Source organism: Lepidochelys kempii, chromosome 5 (assembly GCF_965140265.1).
Source record: "Lepidochelys kempii isolate rLepKem1 chromosome 5, rLepKem1.hap2, whole genome shotgun sequence".
In the NCBI taxonomy this organism is placed as follows: Eukaryota; Metazoa; Chordata; order Testudines; family Cheloniidae; genus Lepidochelys; species Lepidochelys kempii.
In genome coordinates this window covers 102,625,973-102,644,872 of record NC_133260.1, presented here as the reverse complement: position 1 = coordinate 102,644,872, position 18,900 = coordinate 102,625,973, and the positions used below count along the sequence as shown (strand labels likewise).

Here is an 18,900-nt window from a genome sequence, read left to right as displayed (position 1 = left end):
TGGGTGTTCGTATAAAAACAGCATTTTAAAATATAGTGGTAAAGATATTAAATGTAACTTTTGTATAGAGAGGGAAAAGGGCCCAAAGCTTAATCTCCAATTTACTGTATAAATTATAAAATGAATTGCCAGCCAAAGTTTTTCCAGAAATATCTTTCCAGCTGGTAAAAGTTGCTTTATTTAAATTATATTGTTTGGCATTTGTATATGTTCCCTCCTTATCACATATTAAGGCTACTAATCAAAATGATTCTTATTCTCTGATCACACTTTTTTATTCTACCAAAAAAATGGAGAATAGGAAACTAAATCTCAATTTCAAAAGTTTATTTTTGTACTACCAATTGGTTTCATGACAGTAGACACAATAATTTAGAAATCAAACCAAAGCAATTATATATTTTGTTCTGAAAATGTCCCATAATCGGAACCTGAAAAACCAATAACTTTGTGTGAAAGTTTCCCATCATGATGGCAAGAAACAATAAGGGACTGATTCTAAAACACGTGAAAGAGAAAACAACTTTAGAAACTGCTAAAATTGTGGGAAGAGAGATTGAATAGCATCAATGTGATTAAGACTTTTAAATTCTATCTTGGATGTTAAAAAGAAATGTTGTTTTGAAGATAGAAGGCTGCCTAGAAATTGCATTATCAGGGTTAATTAAATACCATTCTGAAGAGATCATAACCTTGGCAAAGGGCCAAAGCATGTTAAAACTGGAGATACAGAGAGCTGTTACTTTGTCTTGAATCCCATATGGAAGCACACAATCCTTAACATCATATCTAAGAAGAGCTAGATGATAGGCTGTTTACCTTGGGTAACTTTATTCCATTATTTACATATAGACGTATATAGTGATATGCACTATTTACAAATACCTTTCTGCTAATAATATTTACATGTACCCATTATACTATGTCACTACTTTTCTCTTTTGTTCCTTTAATTTGGGCATTATTTCAAATTTTAATAAAAGATCAGTATGTAATCAGGATAGGGCTCTGTCTTTGATCCTGTATAGGACACACAAACATATTTCTTTGACATGATAGTCTTGACAGCCCCAATCACCCATATAAGAAGTTGACAGAAAATGGTTGAATTTATTTTATAGTTTGCCTATTTTTAAAACTGTATTTATTTTGCCTTCTGACTCAAATTGGTGTAACATGGAAGAAATGTAATATGTTTTTTTGTTTTCTCCCTATTTCTCAAACTACCCTTCATTTTGATTTCCAGAGGTCTGAGCCAAAGCGCATTAAGTCAAAGTAGAGACACTTCTGATATAAATGGGCTTTAGATCAGGCCTGAAAAGCTGTGAATTTCATTAGAATTACCTTTTACATTACAAATGTTCTATTCATCCATGACAAAAATTTAAACTCTCAAAAATAATAGTCTGCTGACTTGGCTTTCTATGGTACTATACCTCCATTGTTAGCCATCCTGGAGTGTGGTTGCCTTTATTGATGCTTGCTCATTTTTCATTTCTCCTCTACTTTTTTCTTTTTCTGATTTCTTTGTGCATGAGGTTGACTTGACTAATCAATTTATAATTGAATGTTGTATAAACATCGGAGTTTTAGTGAAGCCAGAGTCAATTTGCCAGTTTTTACCCTGTAAACACTTCATACTTATCCATCCTTAAATGCTACTAATACTATTAGTCAACAAGCTAGTATTCAAATCCTGAACAGCTCAGGTGTCGAATTCTTATTCTGCATTGAAGAAATATGTTTACAATAGCTGTATAATGTTTGTAGATTATTTTCCTTTTAAAATTACATACAGCCTTGGGCACTCTTCTTTCCAGCAATCTAGCAAATAATCACTTGATGCCTTTTGCCACTGAAATACATCCACCCTAGAGCAAAAATCTTTGTTCTATGCTTATCTTGGATTATGCTGTGCCAACATTGGCTAATGCAAGTTATAGTTGAAATAATATCTGTCAAGAATTCAGATCATTAGTAAAGTGCACTTAAAATGAATCCTAATAGGTTATAATCCATCTGGAAAAAAAACCCCAAATGTTACATTTAGAAGTTAATTGGGAAATGCATTTTTTGTTTGTTTGTCAGTCAGTATTTCCCTTTGGGGAAAAATAAGAATAGTTCACCCTTCTTAATCTATCCTGATTAACGGAGATTAAATGCAAAGGTTGAAAGATGTAATTATCTTGGTTTCTAGCCTCAGATATGCTTATGTCAGTTCATTAGTGAAATAAGTAGGGTTTTTTTAAATAAACCAAGGTAAAGGTTAGTTTCCAGTGATATTTTTTTCATAGGCTTTATATCAGAATGGTAAACAACCAATTTAAAAGACATTTGTGAACACTATGACTCAGTATTTTTTTAAATAATGATTTTAGATCTACCAGCTGAAATAAGGATGATAAACTGCTCTGTTTTGTTAGATTCTATTTAAAGTGCAAAATTGTCTAAAAGTCTGGCTAACAGCTCTACATTGTGGAACCATTTAAGTACGTCAAACACAGAGACATTTCTTCTTGTGGGTATTTGCCTACTTGTCATTCATATTACGTGCTAGCAAGTTAAAACAATAGAAGCCATCTCAGCTCATATTTTAGAACATAAACTAAAGAATTACAATTTTGTTTTCTATTTTGTTCTCCATGGAAAAGGAGAACATGAAGATAGCCTCTAAAAGGTCTTGGGTGAATTGTTGTTCTCGTTGCACTTGGCAAAGTGCACATGACTCTGATTGAAACGGAGGTGAGAGTCCAGTACATTAATTATACCTCTAGATTTTAGTGAGTACTAATGTAAGAGTGACTGTAGAGTGGGGGCACGATCTAAGAATGTTCTATTTTAGGAATACAGAATTAAATTTTTTCACATTAAAATATTTAAGATCTGTGTCTTAAGTGATTATGTTCAACATTAGCAAAAGTTTTCTCTTCCTTATCATTGAAAAGTTTGTGTTACCACTCTTTATTAGTAAATGAATGCGACAGACTACAGTATTATCACGTAAACTGATCTTTTTGCTGCTGTTAAGAACATATATATATTACTCATGTTTTGCCTTGATACTTTACATTAAAATTTGTTACACATTTCTGTTGAGAACTAATGCATCAGAACAAAATTTTGTTGCATTGGTTGAAATCATTTTAAAATGCCTGGTTTGGAGTTTCATTGGAAACTCAAAACTGAGCCCAGATTTTTTGTAAAATCCATTAACCTGACTGATTTAAAGATTCACACTGAAATCATGCTCTTGGCTTTGACATCAAAACTGGTGAAACTTGGCAATTTCAGCTGCTTTCCTGTTTACATTTTTGGGCTCATTCAAACCCAAAACTCAAAGGAAAATTCTGGGGGATATAAATCTGTGGTATGGTAAGCCAAATGAAAGATTATCAGAACCCTAGAAAACTGAAACCACAGACTTTCACACAATTTAAGTATAACCATCATATAAAAATACTCCTATTTTGTGCTATCATTTTTCTACTCAGTTAAAGTTGGTGGGAAGATCGGAGTGAAACTGACACAGGCAGTCGACCTTGTTAAAGTGCTTTTTCTTAGTTTGTTTTCTCATCTGTTAGTGGCAGTTTATATTATATATGTTGTAAGTATTCCCAAAAAGATACCATTTGTGCCTCTTACTATAGAGCCACTGAAGTACTTGGCATGTAAGTGTTTTTCTGCCAGCTTCCAAAACTACCCACCAAAGTTCTAAATTAAATGACCTGGAGAGAGAGTTTTTATAGGACTCAGTCCTGTTCCCACTTAAGTTAATGACAAAATTCCATTTGGCTTCAATGGAAGCAGAATTGGGCCCATAATCTGTAATAGTTGTATTAGTTCATTTCAGCATCACCTAGATTGCTCCTTGCCTTGTGTTTGTTTTTTGGTTCTTTATTTATGGTTAAAAAATAAAAGAATAAATCTTGTTCAATTAAATAGTGTAACTGATCTGAGTGCCTGGGGAAGCGAAACAACTCTCTGCAATACATTAGTCTAATAATGCAGATGGATTAAATGACTCTCCATCAGTTCAACAAGCAGTTTCCTTTCTGTGGTTGTTTAAATACATTTATGATTGGTTAAATTCCCTAAAGTACTAACAATTTGTGTCCAAAGCCTAGATCAGTGTACAGAAAATTAATGTGTGGTACTGGACTCTTGAATACTTTAAGAAATGGGAACTATATGAGGTCACAAGTGTTATGAGTTCTGCTATTTCCATGTATTTCTGAAAGACTCAAAGACACCATTGTATATCTAACACCTCTAAAGAGGACTGCCTTCACTTGAAGAAAAAAGTCACCATTGAATAGACATTAAGAGCAATCTCAAAATGTACTAAGAAGCTTTGTATTGTACAGCTATGTTAATAATAGCCTAAAACGTTTATTGTGAAATTATCTGAATTTACTTTTCTTCACTGTCTCCTATTTGAAATAGCTCCAGTGGCTCTTAGACAACTATGAAACAGCAGAAGGAGTCAGTCTCCCCAGAAGTACGCTTTACAATCATTACTTACGACACTGTCAGGAGCACAAGTTGGACCCAGTCAATGCTGCCTCCTTTGGAAAACTCATAAGGTCAATTTTCATGGGGCTACGGACCAGGAGACTAGGAACCAGGTCTGTGTAAAACAATCAGATCTTAGATTATAGCATAGAGAGAGTGTAGGAATCATTGTGATCATGAACCTTGTACATGATACACTAAACAAACTGAAAGAAAACATTACTTAAATATTAAAATGTTTGTCTATAAATTTCTCATGTAATTTCAAACTGTGTCAAGTTGTTACAGAAATCCATTACATTTCTCCTTGTCCTGAAATCGCTTATTAATTTTGAAACATACACAACAGATTTGTAGCAATACAAATATAATATAGGCTGTTGGTTGGAAACTATGCATCAGATGGAGAATAATTACTATATTTCTTATGAATTAAAAACCTGGTTATATTTGTTTTTTATTTTTCATCCAATACTTAATTTAAGTATATGCGGAGCACAAAGTGGTGGTTGATCATTACATATAAGACAATAGGGGTGTTCTGCCTTTCCATATAAGAATAAATGAATGATCTTAATGTAGATCAATATTTTTATCAACTGATTTTTTTGTTTGTGTTATAAGGGACTGTTATTTAATGCTGCCATGATTCTACAGCTTAATTACAAAATAGCTTCAATTCCTTATTTATAAATTGTCATTACTGTTTTTATTTCATGCAGTGATATTTCAGTGTGGTATGATAAGTAAATATGAGGGACACTAAGTGTAAAAATAGAGGAGTTTTTTCTTGTATGTTTACCCAGTGTAGTGGGCTATGCTTAAAGCCTTATAGCAGATTCCATTCACTCATTCACAGCTTTTCCAAACACTTACCTCTTAGATTGAAATGTTCCATGCTTGTTCTGTGTGAAGGAAAAGTATTTATTATTAATGTTTTGTAAATGTGAGTCTTTAGGGGCCCTTTAGCCATGTTTGCATTAAAGGAGAGTAAGGGAACAAAGATTTCTAATCACAGTTTTTTTTTAAACAGGGAGCTAACAAAATTGGTGAGTTTTGTAATTTGAAACGTGTCCGTTATTTGCTTTGAAAAAAGAAATAATTTTGATTCAACCAATAAATAAGAATTTGAAAATAGTGTATAGAGCAAGACCGATAGAAAATGTGTTTAAATCTTTTAAGTGTATACAGATGCACACTTACACATGTTGCTGGCAAGTTCCACAGAGCTGAATAGTTCAAGATTTTTTCCATTTCTTGTTTCCTTGTCCAGTCCTTCCAGATACCAGGACAGCAGCAGCATGTTGTCAGTGGTATCAAAGGCTGCTGACAGAACTAATAAAACTTACATGTACATGTGACCTTTTTTCCCTATTACCAAAAGGAATTTGTCAATCAAGTATTTTCTACACCATATCCAGGCCTAAAAGAAAATTGAAAATAAATTGGGAAATTAAAAAAAGATCCATATATCACTACAATCTTCTAATAATCTTCAATCTTCTCCACCATTAAAAGGGTTCAAGATAAGGTAGTAATTGGCACTGTTGTCAGGTGGCAGTTTCTTGAGCAAAGACATAACCGCAACTTATTTAAGAATGGCATGAGGAGCCTGGTCCATTTTGTCCGTTGCACTCTATACCTTCCCAGCACATCCATTTGTCTCATTTATATTTTGCTGCTGATCCAGTGGATGCCTCTGATTGGTGCAATATTGTCACTTTTGTCTGTAAAATACAAGTGGCAAACTCCTTGTGTCAAGCTGTGCTCAAAATGTTTCCTGAGAGGGACCATTTGCATTATTGCTGCACAGAACAGTTTGTCTGGTCATATCTATGTTGGTCCAGTAACTGATGAGAGTTTCTTAGCTTTAGCCACAGTTACAACAGAGATGTCTACTATTAGCTGTATCAGAAAGAGCTCTCCACCTCTATGCTCTAGTGTCTACCATTGTTGTTTTGTAGGTCACAGGTGGCAGTTGGACAGAGTGAAAGAAGGGAATGTGTAGGGGCAGTTGTGTTGGTCATTTATGGTAGAAGATTATCATCATGTCATGCTAAGATATTGACAGTGTCCAGCCGTTGATCATTATTTTCTTAAGCGTTCTGAAATCTTACTTCATCCATCAGTTTGTATCCAGTCTAATAAGCCTCAATATGGGCCAAAAGATGTTATCCTTTTTTTTTTAAATAAGGAGAAAAAAACTAGTTCCATAGGTTTAAAAACACATTAAAATGTTGTTTATACTTAGAATGTTTTTCTACAAAGGCCCCAATCCTGCATTTGACTATACACAGGCAGACCACTACCCCTGTGCTCAGCCCCACTGAAGGCAATAGGGCTCCATACAGGTGCAGGGGTCCATGTGTGCTTAAAAAGTTTGAAGTCTGGGACCAAAATTATTACAGACTGGAAAGCCTGAAGTCTCTAGGAGCATTGGTGTCTTTAATATTGTTGGCCTTGCTCAACCTAAGCCACTGAACGCTGCAAAAATTCTAACAACATTGGATTAAAGGTTGCTCCTGTTTGTGCTACTATATATCAGTTAATTTTAAACACATATGTGTGTGTACATGTGCACTGGTATGTGTGTGTGCATGGGTACATTCAAGTACATTGAGCTTACACATGCCCAAGGAGAGATTATGACACACTTACTGACCCTGAGTAATATGTTACTTCACAGATAGTCCCACTGAAGTCAGTTGGACTACACGTGGTATAAGGTACTATTCGTCATAAGTACAGGTATCACAGCCTGGTCCATGATGATTTATTGATTATTTTAAAGCCCCTTTTTGCCTGTCTATAATCTGTTTCCATAGAAACAGGGACAGCATCTTGCAGTGTTCATCAGGATTGTTAGAAAACTTGTAACTTTCAGTAGCTCCAGGTAAGCCCTGCCAGTTCAGTTTTAACAGCACACAGCCTTTAGGATATTGTAGAATCCATACACATACTCTTTTTTCCATTGTATATAGTTCAATAGATACTGCTATAAAGCCATCACTGAAATAGTTGGTAAATTCTTATACATTTCAGGAATTGCCACTGTAGGCACAGCAAAGTGTCTCTTTGTGATTTCATAGATCTTATATAAAACTAAACTAAAGAGCCATATAAACGAAGCAGCAGAGAGCTAATACTTCTTAGCTCTGGCAGTATTAGATACACAATGCCATCACTTCAGAAGGGTGGTGAGGTCATAGATCCTGCCCACCACTCTTCATTAGCTGCTATTTCATATCCTCCATGAGAAGAAGACCCCCCGGCAATCACTTTAAAAACATTAAAAGCGTCAATTTACTTCTTAAATTCTTTAAAACAAGGCTTCTAATGTAGCACTTACGTTTCCTTCTTCACGTGGAGGAACGTCATCCAGTATCTGGAGTCTTGCTCAGGACACTAAATTCTTGCAGTATTTTCCTAGGAGATGACCAAAGTTTTCAGCCAACAAAAGTGCATATAACCCTAACTAATCTAATGGCAGGGTAACAGAAACTTGGTTATAGTAGTGCAAACCCAGAAAAGGAATGCATATGCCACACCAACTCTTTATTACTGGCATAGCAGGAATGAGAGGGTATGACTGCAGAAAAGCAGATGTGACTGGGACATTTCCTACACAACAATTATCCTCAGATATTTTTTTCATCCATAGTTGCCATTGAAAGCCAACAAAAGTTAGAAGACACCTAAGGCTGAAACAGCCATCTATAAAGCAACACCAAGATCAGGGCAGTACAAAGGGGAGTTCTAACTTATCTTAGCACACCATCTGCTGCCTTGCACTCTTTGTGTTATGGCCGCACCTAAAGCCATATCAAATGGCCCTATATAGTAACGGTCTACGAAAACTTTAAAAAGTCCTTGCTTTTGTCTCTGGAAGGAAGAAAACTGAAAGAACACTGATACTGAACTTATTATATTTAGTGCTATGCAAAAGTACAAGTACTGATATTCTCTCTAATGTTTGCATATGGAAAAACTGATACTTTCCTCAGTATTTACAAACTAATAATAACTAAATAATTGTTCTGTTGCTGTCCAAAATTGTGAATTTGCCTCAGGTAGAAATTCCCCATTTCCACAACATTTTTTTTCTCTTCCTGTCATCGATGGCAGTTTTTTGCAGAGTTCTGATTTATAACTTAAGCCTTACCATCTGAAAAATGTATCATTGAAGAATGCTTACAAAATATTTTTCAAAATCAGTAATGACAGGATTTTACTGTTGTTTTATTCACATGAACAATATGTTTTCCTATTTTTGTTCTGTTTCAGAAATTGTGTGATTTCAAGTCTCTATATTAAAAATATCATGCTATGCTTAAAAGTTTTACTATATATATATATAGTATAACTTTTAAGCATAGCATATTTTTTATATATATATACACACATACATATAGTGACAAAGTTCCTGCTCTACCTTGGTGGGTCTTGTGCTTATTGGCAGATTTGCTCGCCTTAGAGAGCTTCACAGCAGCCCTCAGCTTGGCCATTTTTCTGAATTCACAGTCCAGGTCGACTCCTCCTGTGTCTGACCAGCAGTTGGGAGGATTTGGGGGGAACCTGGGCCTGCCTCTACTCCGGGTTCCAGCCCAGGGCCTTCTGGAATGCAGCTGTCTAGAGTGCCTCCTGGAACAGCTGTGCGACAGCTACAACTCCCTGGGCTACTTCCCCATGGCCTCCTCACAACACCTTCTTTATCCTCACCATAGGACTTTCCTCCTGGTGTCTGATAATGCTTGTACACCTCAGTCATCGAACAGTCCGCGTTCTCACTCTCAGCTCCTAGTGCCTCTTGCTCCCAGCTCCTCACACGCATACCACAAACTGAAGTGAGCTCCTTTTTAAAACCCAGGTGCCCTGATTAGCCTGCCTTAACTGATTCTAGCAGCTTCTTGATTGGCTGCAGGTGTTCTAATCAGCCTATCTTAATTGTCTCCAGAAGGTTCCTGATTGTTCTGGAACCTTCCCTGTTGGGAAACGGAACGTCCTTTGCTTGCTCCTCAGCTATCTGCTTTCTATTCTTTCCTAAAGCCCCCTGGCCTGGATTTTTCTTACTTTTTGCACCTGCCTTAGTCCCCCCCCGACTGGGCCAGACGCTTTTTTTGTTTTCCTTTGATTTTTTGTTTTTTTCCGTCTCGTGCTGTCGGCCCTCAGCTTGCCGCCAGCACCCGCCCCCCCCCCCCCACACGCCTGCTTTCGGGCGCAGCTATTTGTTTCAGCTGAGCCCCCCGGAGGAGGGGGGGAAGATTGCCGATTTTGCTGTCCGGAGTGGGGAGTGGAAACCCCCAGACCCAGCCGTTTTGCTCGCAGCTCGGACTTTACAACATTCTTAGCATGCCGAAGGCCTTGGAACACAGCCAACACAGCTGGAGAAGAAGATTTCAGAAGACAGGAGAAATAATCCAGGAGAGCTATAAATCATCGTGAAGGGGGCCGTAAGACTGAGTAATTTTCTGAATTATACTCTCGTGGGGGGGAGTTTGACTGTGGTTACTTGCGTTTGTGGCAGCACAGGGGGTGTGGCGCGAAGACCGCCACCCCCGATCCATCGGTGCCCCCAACTCCCCCACCCTTACTACAACTGTTACAGCCCCCCCGCCGTCCGTCCCTGCTGGCAACCTGCCATCTCCCTTTGGATCCAGCTGTTCGCTTTGAACTTTGCCTTTCGGACCGGACATAACAGCCGACCAACCGAGACTCTTTGGACAAACGTGTGGGTCTGCACCCCCCGCCCCAGATTGCTTATCCCACAGCTTGCCCCTATTACTGGACCCCGATTTTGTTTCTTCCCCCCCCTCGGCATTCCCCCCCTCCCCGCCTGCAGCCTAGCGGGGAGGAGCAGCTACTCCACTTCTCCCCTCCCCCCTCCTCCTTCTGGTGTCTCCCTGTCTCTCCCTTCTCACAATGGCAGGGAATGAGAGGGGCGAGGCCGCTTCAACAAAATTAGTTGTCCCTCCCCCCCACCACCACTATTGTCAAGATACTTGCCACCACCCCCCCCCGCTGGGGCACCGGCAGCAGGAGGCACCGGGGTGATCGCTGCTGCTGCTGCACCCACCGCCCCCCCAGATTCTAGGAAACCCCCCCCGGTTGGCCGGAAGGGCCAGGGCGGGATGAAAGGAAAGGGCCCCGCTAAAACCACTAAGCCCTCCATGGCAGAGGCTGCCCCCGCCACTGTGGCCTCGTCATCAACCGTGGCGCCCCTCCCTGCGTTTCCCTCCACCAGCTCTGTGATTGTCCCTCCCCTGGCCCCCAGGACGTATGCCCGGGCGGCGACGGGCTCCCCCCTGCCTGCCGCCTTGTCATCTCGCCCCCCACCCGCCTCCGCCACCATCACCAGCGGCCGGGGCCCTTTCCCCGCCTTGACCAGGAGGCACGGCGTCCGTTGCCTCCTGGTGCCCACCTCGCCCCACGTGGAGACATACGTGCAGGCATTAGCGAAGGTGGTAGGACCCACGGCTATTGTGGCGGCCTCCAAGATGTATGGGAAGGTCGTTTTTTTCTTAGCTTCGGAGGATGCCGCCCAGGAGGCGGTGGAGAGGGGCCTGACGGTGGGGGGGCGGTGTTTGTCCCCTTTAAACCATTAGAAGACCTGGGCGTTCGCCTCGTCCTCACCTCTGTTCCTCCCTTCTTACCCAATGCTGCCCTGTTACCCGCCCTCTCCACTCTGGGGAAACTTGTTTCTGTCATCAGCCCTCTCCCGTTGGGCTGCAAGGACCCCATCCTCCGTCACGTTTTTTCGTTCCGCCGGCAAGTGCAGCTTCTACCGCCGGCAGGGGCGCGTGACGAAGAGGCGCTCGAGGGGTCCTTTTCTAGTCCCCTACCAGGGAGCCCGCTATTGGGTCTTTTACTCCACCGGAGAGGCCCGGTGCTACCTCTGCCGCTCAGCGGGGCATGTCCGCAGAGACTGCCCTTTGGCCCGGGGGGGAGGAGCACCCGAAACCCCCAAGACCCGGCAGGACATCGGCCCCGCTGCTGCCGACGCCCCTGGCAGCCCGGCACCTGAAACCAACCCTCCTCCTACTCGACCCATCGCTACTCACATCCGGGCCCAAGAGATACCTACAACGCCCGGGCGAGCAAGGGAGTTCCACCCTTGCTAGTACCAATTCAACAGAGCCCATGGAGGAGGGTGTGGCAAGGATATTACCGGGTATAGGAGAGGGCCCGCCCCAAGGAGAAACCCCCGCCCCTCATGCTGCCGCTACCTCCCCGAACCCCTGAACCATCGCCTCCGCCCCCCGACACGACCCCTGCTAACCAACCCCCAGATGACGCTATGGAGGGCTGGACCCTAGTCCAGGGGAAGCGAGGCAAGCGGAAGGCTCGAGCTCCGCTGCATCCATCCGACGCGGAAGCCCCCCGGAAGACCAGGAAAGGAGGCACTGCTATCGAGCCTCCCGCCACGGCCATGAGTGAGATCCATCCGCTGGTGTCGGGAGGGGAAGACGGACTGGCATTGGAGGGCAGAATCCCCCCTCCACGGGAGACCCTCCCCTCCGAGACTTCTGAGGACGTCCCTTCTGCCTGGATACCACCCGAACCCCCTGCGGACCCCGAGGCGACCGTTGAGGCGGGCCCTAGAGGAGAGGCCCCCGGGGTGGCAGGAGCTGGCCTCCCCCCCGTGTATGCGGAGATCGAGGCCCTAGATTTGACCCTGGTCACCCAGGGAGGGGATGATCTGCTGCCGGCTGGCCTCGAGCTGGGCAACCTTACCCCAGCCTCCCTTTCCCCATGCTCCCTCCCCCTAATTGCCTTCCCGGGTGAGCACCCTGCAGAAGGTGGTCTACCACCTGATGCCGTGGCCGCTAAGACCACCATGGAGCCAGTGCCTAGCGTTATTGGGAGCCCCCTCCCTTACCCCTTAACCCTTGACTCTGCTCAGGAGGCACTTTCCTTTAGCTGCTTGCCTCCTGAACCCCAGAGCCTTACCCCTGCCCCTGCCCCCACCCCTGTCCCTGCCCAAGTCCCCTCCTCCTGCAATGCTAATGCTGCCCCTAGGGTTATTTCCTTTCCGCCTTTCACAGATTCCCCCCAGGGAGCAGTCTTTGCACTTTCTAGCCGTGACCCATTAGGAGTGGCAATTTTTTCCCTGCCATCCCCCTCCACCCCAAGGCGTGAAATGAATTTAATAACCCCAGCCTCTCAGACACCCCGTCAGTGGTCCGCACCCTGTCTACCCGCCGTAGCGGACCACGAGGCTGTATTAAGAGTCCCACCAGGGAACACCTCGGGAATTGTAACCCCACCCCCCCATGAGCTGCGGCATGCACTACGGAAGTTCCTAGAGCACACCCGTGGCGCCCGCAATAGGGTACAGCTGGCTCTTCAGCTATGGGGGGACTTAGATCACATCCTCCAGGCCACAGGGGCCCTTATAAAGGAGGGCAGGGGGCAAGGAAGGTGCGGTGCTGTGGCCTACGAGCGAGCCCGCAGCTTCCGACGCGATCTGCTCACCCACGGGATGGGTCACGGGTTGCTGTGCAACCCGCCAGGGGCCCTGAATACCCCCGCCAACACGAAACCCCCACCCCCCCAGCCCTCCGCATGACGCCTCTTATTATTGCAACCCTGAATACCAGGGGCTGTAGGATGGCTCTCTGCAGGTCCCAGGTGCTCTCTTACCTTCGGGAAGGGGGGTACTCTGTAGTTTTCCTGCAGGAGACCCATACGGACCCGGCCGCCGAGGACAGGTGGTGGCTGGAGTGGGGGGACGGGGTATACTTTAGCCACTTCGCGACCTGGCAAGCTGGAGTGGCGACCCTGTTCTCCCCCAACCTATGGCCTGAGGTGCTAGGGATCAATGAGGCTGTGCCGGGCCACCTGCTGCACCTTCGAGTCCGTATGGAGGGGCTCGTGGTTAATCTTGTTAACATCTATGCCCCGCAAATGAGCTCCAGGCGGCCACAATTTTATCAGCGGGTGTCCGACTTTCTCGGCATACGGTTATACGTGTGTGTTTCTCGGCACCCTGGATTCGCACGAGTGCCTGGTCCTGGGAGGGGACTTTAACACCACCCTCGAGGAATGGGACCGCTCAGGGGCCGAACCGAGCCCGGCCACCGCGAATATTCTCCAAGGGATAGTTGAACATGACTCCCTAGTGGACGTCTGGCGTGACCATCACCCAGATGACAGCTCCACGTTCACCTTTGTCCGGGTGGAGGCCCATCGTTTGGCCCATGAAACATCCTGCAATTGTGGGGCCTTTTTCCGATCCTCAGTACATTCACGTATCCGGGCGGAGTTCCTCTGGGCGGCGTCCACCGACTCCCTTGACGCTTTCGAGGAGCGGTGGGCGCTGTCCGGGGTTCTCTGCTCAGTGACCCCGTCCGGTTCCCTCCGTCTGACCCTTTGATTGAGGGGAAGAGCGAGAGACGCCAGCCCCAGCCGTTGCCGCCGTGGATACCATCATTCCTGTCATCTAGGAGGGGTCCTATAATACATGGGTGTCTACCCCCCCCACCCCTAAACAGCCCACCCCGCAGCCGTGCCCATCTTACCGGGTACTCTCAGGAGAGGGAGGATCGGTGACACTGGGCGCGGCACTAGGTAACTCAAGGGGGTGGAAGACCACAAGTGTCGAGGAAGCCCCCCCGCTCTGGGCCCAGGCTAGCCTGAACACTTCTCCCTCCTGAAAGCTGCTGTGTTATACCTTCTTTTGCGTTGTTTTGTTGCATAGTTGTTTTGTTTCCTTTGGTAATTTTGTAAGTGTTACCAATAAATTTTCTTTCTGTTTCAAAAAAAAACAAAAAAAAACAAAAAAAAACCTTCCCTGTTGCCTTACCCAGGGAAAAGGGACCTACTTAGCCTGGGGCTAATATATCTGCCTACTATTACTCTCCTATAGCCATCTGGTCCGACCCTGTCACTATATCTATCTATCTATCTATCTATCTATATATCTATATATATGAATAAGATTAAAACAAAGACCATTATAACAAGTTTCTTCAGATCACTGACACTGAAGTTTAGTTGAAACTTTAGATTACCAAATTTAGTTTGTCGGGTTTTTTTCCACAGATTTATTATGGATCTTTTGGATCTGGATAGTATGGATTATTGTCTCTGCATATGAGTCAATTTAAGGGGCATTTACTGGGCCTGATGCTCCTGGTTTACACTGATGTAAGGGAGAGGAGTTGATCTTATGAACCCAATGGTATGATAGAAGTATAAAATTGATGAATCAGGAGGAGAAATTGGAGAGGAGAATTTGGTCCAATTTCTGTACTCTATTTTCCAGTAGAAGTAAACTGTAAGACTTTAAAAGGAAAAAAAACAGTCTGACAAATTATTTCTGTTTTATCAACTTTTTTTCCCTTAATTCTTATTCTTTCGTAAAGGGGGAACTCCAAATATCATTACTATGGGATTCGTGTCAAGCCAGATTCTCCTCTTAATCGGCTACAAGAGGACATGCAATATATGGCTATGAGACAACAACCCATGCAGCAGAAACAGAGGTACAGTGTGGAAATTGTAACTATATTAAATATTTTTTCATATTTCTAGCACTTGAAACCTGGGAGGATTGCTTCAGTGTGATACCAAATTCCTTTCAGCATTTTTGGAAATTACTCGTCTATATGAAGTAGTTAATAAACCTCTCTATTATGCATAAATTTTGGAGTAAAAGGGAGTAAAGTTTTTTTTGTATTTTTAAAGGAGTGTGGGATGCTTTTATTTGTGCTTCTTAGTATTAAAGACTTATTTTCCATTCTGACCCACTAAATAGATACTGTTATTCTTGCATGGAGATTATATGTGTTGCAAATGGGTTTTTTTCTCCCCCATTGGTATTTTAAAAAGGTATCATAAGGAAGAAGCTGTGTGATGCAGTGTACTGGGCATCAGGAGACCTTTTTTCTATTCCCATCATTGGGGACAAATCAGGCTAGATTTACACCATTCTTTGTTAGAAAAAGGTTTGGGTGTGAGTTCTTTTCCACAATGTGTTAAGTACTATGCTAAAAAAATTATAGAAGTATTAGGATTGTTTCTTGATTCAGAGATAATTTCATTACACTTTGAATTTCCTCAAAAAAAGAAAAAAGGTTTAAAAGACTGCAAGAGATGGTCCCGATATATTTCTTAAAACACTGTGTTCTTGTTTACTAGTCTCTAAAATTCCACTTCTAAGGAGATCAGAATTGAAATTCTGTTAAGTTTGTTCTGAAGTTTCCAGATATCAGTTAACCAAAATGTTCCAAAAGACAATGGTAAAGTTGCAAATACTGATACTAAAAGCAAAGTATAATATAGTTGTCTTGAAATTTATCATCTGGACAATCTTTTGGATTATTTTCTCCCAAATTGATTGAATCTGATAAGATACTTTGAATTTCAAACTCCATTGTTCATATTTTACTATTACATCTTGTATGTGGCCTTATAAGACAGTGGATCAGATTTAGCCTGGGATTGACTTCCCTTTTGCAACAGGAAACATAGTGTATCATCCCTACCCAAAAAGAGGGGAGGTCCTGACTAGGAACCAATATGACCAATGTCATCTAGATATGTTTTGATTAAATGTTTTCTCTCAGCAGCTGCCACTAGTAGTGCTTCTGTAGAATCCCAGCTGTAATTTAAAGCAGCTCCATTCACTGGAAAATTCCAAGGAAGGGAGGCGGCAGTAAAACCATCTGTCTTCCCTTGGCATATGTAACCACTAGGAACCAAGATGGCAGAGGGAGACTGCAGAGATTTGCATATGTTTGAAAAAGACTGTCTTAGACGCGTGGGTTCTAGGGACAATTCAAGACAGATACATATATATGTGATAGACTGACATGATACCACAAAAGGAAATATTTGATATCTTTGAAATCAAGGAATCCAGAAAAACTCAGGAAGTCAACGAGGACATCTCACAAGCACTACAGAAAGAGGGCCATAGAAACAGTTCTATTGAAGGAGCAATCCCATACAGTGTACTCAGCATTCTTTGTTGTCTTAAAAACAATCAGGACCTAAAAGCCATCTTCAGTCTCAAAGCACTTGATAGGTTCACTTGAAAATCAAAGCTCATCATTTCCATGAGTAGTAGCAGTGGCAGTTGTAAATATTTATATTATGATAGCATGCAGCTGCTTAGGGCCCCATTGTGATAGGCACTGTACAGACACAAAAAAGAGAGAGTCCCAATTCTGAACGGCTTAGAGTCTAAAGACACAGGCTGAGCAGTCAGAGATGTAGCTATAACATACAAGCAAATGAGTATGGTGAAGAATTGGCATTTTTTTTAAGTTACATGTATTGTATTTTGTTTGTTTGCCTGCTTTTGTTGGTGGTGGTGGTGTTTTTAATGGGGGTTAAAGATATGGAGGAAGGGAATAAGAAAAGGAAAGAAATGGAAGCATTAATTTCCAGTATCATCTGCAGAAAAGACCCAGGTTGATTGCAATATATTATCATGTCACTAGATTCCTAAGAGCAGGAAAACTGACCAGTGATTTACAGATTCCCACTATGGAGCTTAAATTGTGTGCTTCAGACCCTTACAATACCTCTCCTTTTACCTCTGAGGTCAGTATTCCTTTACTTTGCTCACTCTTGTGGTATTTTCTCTAATTGCTATAATGTCAGTTCAGATAGCATTGTAAACAAGATCACTGCCCATTGAGCTACAATACTTACTCTTGAGGGCATTCTGTGCCAAAAAATTCAGCATTTATTTTAAAATTCTGCAAAATTCTGCAAATTTTATTTGTCAGATAAATGTGGAGGCTCTAGCATGGCATTGGGGAGCACAGGCCACTGGCTGCACAGAGGTGGGAGATCACTCTGTATCCATCCATCCCCCCCTCCCCAGGACATGGATTCAGCGGTGAGGCTGCACCCAACCCTGACACACTGCAAGGACAGGGCCTGCCCCAGAAACACCCCAGGGCCCTGCCCCTCTGTGCCAGGTGCACTAGGTGTGGGCAAGCAGGGTCAGCCTGGCAGGATCCAAGAATGGAGGGGCTTAGTGTGGGGGGATCCTGGTGTGGGTAGAGAGGGTTCTGTGTGGGGCAATCTGGTTGCGTGCGGCTCAGTGGGGATCTGGGTGCAGGGGGAATCTGGATACACAAGTGCTTGTTGGGGGGTTCTGGGTGCAATGCTAATGGGACTCAGGGGGGGGTCTAGGTGAAGGTGGTTGGAGCTCACCGGGGGGGTCTTGGTGTGGGGGGGATAGAGCTCCACAGGGGGATCTGGGTTTAGGGTGTCCAGTGCGGGGGGGCCCAGATGCTAGGGAAGTGGGACTCAGTGGGGTGGGGATCCAGGTACAGCTGGTTGGGGCTCGGTGGGGTGGGGATCTGGTGCAGGTGGCTCGTTGGGGTGGTCCAGGTGCAGGGGAAGTGGGGCTTGGCAAAGGGGATTCTGGGTGCGGGGGGGATGAAGCTTGGTGGCAGGGTCTGGATGCACGGGGGTTAGGTGGATGGGGGAGCAGCTCCCAGTACAGTGATCCCTCTCCCTGCAGCTGAAGAGTGATGAGTGCAGGAAGCGGAAGGGGGGAGTTTGCAGAGCTTCCTGCAGCCTGGGGTGAAATCTGGGGGTGGGTCTGACCTGGCTCTGGATGTCGTGCAGGGGAAGAGGAAGTCCCATCCTCCGCAGCCCAGCCGGGACTAGCAGCTGAGCATGCCGCGGGGTAAGAGCTATGAGCCAGGTCTTCTCCAGTCCTGCCTCCTGCACTACAGTGATTTACCTCTCTGCCAGCTGCCCTGGGCACCCAAAACATACTGCTGGGAAGAGCTGCATGACTGCTCTTCTTGCTTCCCCATCAGAAAGTAATTTGTTGGTGGAGAAGCAAAGAAATCTGTAGGGGACATGAATTCTGCGCATCCGCAAGGGTGCAGAATTCCCCCAGGAGTAAATACTTCATTTTCCATCATGATAAAGTAGTTCTGAAGACCATTTTTGCTTTCATCTCAGAAATCAAATACGTCTTTCTCAGATCACAATAAATACCTGCCTGAATCTGAAGCATCTTCTGCTTCTGAGGGAATTCTGCCCCTCTGTGCACATGCAGAATTCATGTCCAGCGCAGAATTTTTTTTCTGCAGAAAATACATTCTGCCCAAGAAGTGCTGCAGTTCCACCTTTCACCCAGCAGAGGCTGCTGTGGCACCAGAACAGCCAGCTGACTGGCAGTTACAGCTAGCAGCCAGCTGCACTCATCACAGCAGCCTGCCCAAGGAGGCAGAATGGGGCACACGGGGCTGCTGCGGGGTCACAGACTGGGATTCAGAAGGGCTAGTGCGGGGGACAGACTGGGGAGCAGGTTAGGAGCTAATGGGTTGACAGCATCGAGCCATGGGCTGAATGGGAGGGGTGCTCCAGGACCACAAGGGGATGAGGGCAGAGGGGGGCAGGACCATGTTGAGG

The 18,900-nt window shown here is 43.9% G+C and overlaps 1 protein-coding gene across 4 annotated transcripts in view; it reads left to right on the top strand.

Annotated features, from left to right (window-relative positions):
• RFX3 (regulatory factor X3) overlaps positions 1-18,900 on the top strand; it is a 250,111-nt gene that overhangs the window by 188,367 nt on the left and 42,844 nt on the right. For all 4 annotated transcript variants that reach the window (XM_073345241.1, XM_073345239.1, XM_073345240.1 and 1 more), the window contains 2 exons: positions 4,444-4,625; positions 14,877-14,996. In XM_073345241.1, the coding sequence (XP_073201342.1) occupies positions 4,444-4,625; positions 14,877-14,996 (302 nt within the window). The remainder of the gene's footprint in view (positions 1-4,443; positions 4,626-14,876; positions 14,997-18,900) is intronic.